At 33.4% G+C, this 4,381-nt stretch overlaps 1 protein-coding gene across 1 annotated transcript; it reads left to right on the forward strand.

Moving 5' to 3' along the window:
* Positions 1 to 1,121: 1,121 nt before the first annotated feature.
* Positions 1,122 to 4,134, forward strand: LOC123713532 (putative gustatory receptor 28b). Its single transcript, XM_045667244.1, has 4 exons — positions 1,122 to 1,174; positions 2,216 to 2,296; positions 2,705 to 2,855; positions 3,921 to 4,134. The coding sequence occupies exons 1-4, from the start codon at positions 1,127 to 1,129 to the stop codon at positions 4,121 to 4,123; spliced, it is 483 nt and encodes a 160-aa protein (XP_045523200.1). The 5' UTR covers positions 1,122 to 1,126; the 3' UTR covers positions 4,124 to 4,134.
* The last annotated feature ends 247 nt before the right edge of the window (positions 4,135 to 4,381 follow it).

Genomic DNA, 4,381 nt, shown 5'->3' on the forward strand with positions numbered 1-4,381 from the left:
AAGAACAATCAAATACAATATTTAATGTGACAATGACAATCATACTGATGATTTTTTTGACGAACTTTTTCTAAGTAGAAAAAGTTCGATTAATAAATTACAAAAACTAAGGGAAAATTGATTTCAAAGTGGTAAAATTAAAGAAACAGTAATGCATAAATTGCATTGATCATATTATATATGTCTAGAAACCGAATACCCTTGCTAAATCGGGGTTCGAACACGTGAACTTATTTACTTACCTTTATCACTAGTATAAATTTGAATCAAATATCGTACATTTCTATTATCACTTATTAAAATTGGTATTTAAAAATGTATGGTGACCTTTAAAATAAACAAACATAAATTATTATGACACTTGGTACGTGCATGTCAAGTTAGTAATGAAAATAATCAATTGTAGTGGTATAAAGTAATGAATTTCGACACTGGAAACAAACTTGACACCGTTAACATGTCGAAACCGGAAGTGCGTGTGAATTCGTTTTTTAAAAATCGCTCCTATTGCGTGGATCCTATTTCAAAATTTTTCATCATAACGGAAATGATTTTGGGTCTTAATCATCTTGCTTTATTTGGGAATATAAAAAGCATAATTATTAAAATCGGATATGCGTACTCCATCTTCGTTTTGGTTGTTTTCAATTACTTCATGTTTGTGAACAATGTTTGGTCCGTCCCTCTAACTGCGTATAACTGTTCGTACTTTTTAACGATAGTTGAGTGTTCGCTGTTGTGGAAACGATTACGCAATTACTTCAAACAGCTCTCCTTGTTTGATACAGTAGCCGATTGCGAGATAATATTATCACGTACTTCAAAATATAATTTAGTACAGTGTATATTTTCAGTATCGTGTTGCCTAAGTATTTTAACTCTTGAACAGATATGTTATGGTTTGAACTGGTCCGGTATAGTTTTTTTGCCAATGAGACTCCTTCACATTATGCGATTTTATTTTAGCGCCCATTTATTTTATTCACTTGTTATTCGTATGCAGTTAGTTAATTTTTTATTTGAAAGCACCTTTCCGAATGGAGAAACGGTTAGACTGCTTGATAAAGCTGTCAAATTTAAATTCCACAAATACTTTGAATTAACAAGGCTGATAGACTATTTTAACATGATAATAAAAGCATATGATACATTGAACCATGCTATTAAATGGCAGGTTAGTTGTTTTATTAATTTATTTAAAACATCATGTGTGTGTACTTATGTACACGCAATATAAGTTATACTTAGAAGTTAGAAGATAAACATCTTTTAAAATTTTATTTTTCGCCTTATTCTATATTTGTAGAAGAAACGACACTAACAATAGAAAAAAGGTATTTTACACATTGAAAGTTTTATTATAACGCACTATCTACTTAAATAAAGTTTATTTAAATATCACATAACAATTATTTCAACATAAAGAAATTGACTTTTTTATTTTGAAATGTTGACTATGATAACTTCAGAGTGTCGGCTTTTGTTGACGGTCTGATATTTTAAACATTATAGTAGAATTGACAGAAATAGAAGTATTAGTACTTTAGTTAAATTATTATGATTGGACTCTCGTTTTAATCATTAAAACTATAAATTAAATTAAGTGAAAAATGCGCAGGGCGATAGAGAATGTAAAATCAAAGACAAATTACATATTGTGTTGTGTGTCTGTAACATGTCTGCAGTGTCGAAACGCGCCATGTTAGATTCTTACCCCCCGCATCTGAGAAGAATAAGACGGAGAACTACAAACGGAAGGATGGGTGAAACGAAACGATTATCTAATCAAATTGCATATCCACACATGTTGGACTAGAAATGCCGTTGACCAATCACAATCAAAGCTTCGTCTACACATCCTCGCCTGATTTTTTTTTTCTCGACTATGTCTGAACCAGTAATGACAACTGTAATTTCAAATTTGCATTAAAAGACATTCAAGTAAAATAAAATATTTCGATCTTTGAGAATTACAGCATTTTGATATTTCAGTTATCGCCACGCTTGGAGTTTATATTTGGTTTAGTTTGTTGCTTAGGTTCTAGGCTTAATATAAATACTTTTATAAAGTCACCCCTAACAATCCCCCACAATAATAGTACCTCCTAAAATCACCCCAAGACCACTTTAATAGCAAATATATAAATCCAGCAAAATTTGGGGCAAAACTACTAACACATAGCACGCTTTGTAATAATGTTAGAAAATGTTTCAGTTGCTGTCCATGTTTATCGAGCTTTTTATAATTGCTATGACGGATCTGTATTTCATCACCATGGAGTTGTTAACAAAAAAGGTTTGGTAAATTGCAATTATTATATTAGCGTATATAATGTATTAATAAATATTATGATACCGCCCCGCCACCCATGGATACTCACAATGCCAGAGGGCTCGCGAGTTTGTGGCGGCCATTTAAGAATTTGTACGCTTTTTTCTTGAAGGACCCCAAGGCCAATTGGTTTGAGAATACTTCCGTAGCCAGCTGGTTCCACATAGTGGTGGTGCTAAAAAAAACTGCCTTAAAAAGCACACAGTTGTGGAACGACTATCAAAACGACAAATATTATATGTGTTTAATCAACGCACAGTACGAACAGAAAAAAAATGTAATATTTATAGAAACGTTTATATTTTTAATAAGTTTTATTAATATGTATATTATGGTAACAAAGTATAAATAAATCAATATTTTCTATTTCAGTTCGATGTTGACGGTACACTTATGGTAGCTAGCATTTTGACGGTTCAACTTATTCCAATGTTATCCGTATGTATGAGTGGAGATAGATTACACAAAGAAGTGTTATGGCTCCGGGAGATGCTTGCTTGTAGACTCTACGAAGGGAAATTAGGTATGTTTTGTATCTAAAATTTATTCCTTGTATATACGAGTAAAATTTACGATTCTCCGAGTATTTCTATAACTGAAGAACGCGTTTTAGCAAAAACTCATCGATATTCAGATTGAGTATTCCGATAAACAAACTGGGCCCGGATAACCATAGTATCCCCTCCCCTCCTCCCCTTACACTTTGAAATCAATTTATTGTTGTTTTCTTTATATATTTTTTTATTTTATGTGCTTGTTACATTAAATCTTGTTTTTGTTTTTTCTTGAGTGCCAATTTATCACTGTGCGAAGCTTTTAATAAATAAATAAACTGGACAGAACGTGTACGAGTTAAGTGATACGCTCAAAGTTTATTTACACATATTGGTATTACAATTATAAACGTCAAGTACATTGACTATCGCTTTCAAATCAAACCCGTAGAGTGGGTGAGAAAAACTTTCACGGAGCTCTCTGCTACTGTTATTTATCTATATACGGTCTAAGACCGGGTTCCTCATTATCTTTACCTCCACAAAAGTATATTGGTGTAAAGCCCGATCTCGAAACTTAGGGAATGGCAGATTTCTGTATTGCAAATTGGGCCCCACATGGAATACTGTTCTCACCTCCGAACCAATTCGTCTTAGGGTCCTTCAAGAAAAGAGCGTTTTCTTCGAGCCATTTCTTAAAAAGCCGGCAACGCGAGCCCTCTGGCATTAAGAGTGTCCATGGGCGGCGGTATCACTTAACATCAGGTGAGCCTCCTGCCCGTTTGCCCCCTGTTCTATAAAAAAAATATGTTTCATGATCATTTGTTCATCTAATAATAAGCAAGTAGGTGATCAGCCTGTTGTGCCTAGCACACTTTTTGGCTCTAAGGCAAGCCGGTTTCCGTACGATGTTTTCCTTCACCGTTCGAGCGAATGTTAAATGCGCAGATAAAATGAAATTCCATTGGTGCACAGCCGGGAATCGCACTTACGACCTCGAGGATGGGAGTCGCACGCTGAAGCCACTAGGCTCACACTACTGGTATTTTAAATACATATCCTTAAAATATATTTATTATTACTTATTATTACAGAAAAGAGAGAGCGGCGTCCTGCACAGGCCCTACTCACACTAACAGAAGCTCGGAATCTGTCATTCTCACTTTTCCACACGTTCAACGTGGATATATCACTACCGTTCAAAATGTTTAGTTTGCTTATAACCTATCTAATTATACTACTACAGTTCGAAAAAGTTAAAAATAACTTACAGGAAAAGCCCATACTACTTGATTAATCTGATTTTAAAGTTATGCAATAATTTCTATAATAATATAATAATAATTTACTTTCAAGAATATGGTACAATTTTTTTAATGGTTGTATAATCTAAAGTTCGTATATTCTTCCACACATTATGGCGTGCAAATTTATTTTAACAGGTAGAATCGAAATTACAATTACATTATGAGTCAAATAATTATAGTATATTTTATCACTACATCAATGGCGCTATAACCTTTTTAGGTCTGGGTTTCAGATTTCTGTATCTGTT

Source organism: Pieris brassicae, chromosome 8, assembly GCF_905147105.1.
Source record: "Pieris brassicae chromosome 8, ilPieBrab1.1, whole genome shotgun sequence".
NCBI lineage: Eukaryota > Metazoa > Arthropoda > Insecta > Lepidoptera > Pieridae > Pieris > Pieris brassicae.

Excerpts from the sequence above, each read along its gene's own strand:
- LOC123713532 (XM_045667244.1), top strand. The coding sequence starts at position 1,127 with ATGATAATAAAAGCATATGATACATTGAACCATGCTATTAAATGGCAG. Across the intron at positions 1,175-2,215 it reads ACCATGCTATTAAATGGCAG|TTGCTGTCCATGTTTATCGA; the intron begins GTTAGTTGTTTT and ends AAAATGTTTCAG. Across the intron at positions 2,297-2,704 it reads TGGAGTTGTTAACAAAAAAG|TTCGATGTTGACGGTACACT; the intron begins GTTTGGTAAATT and ends TTTCTATTTCAG.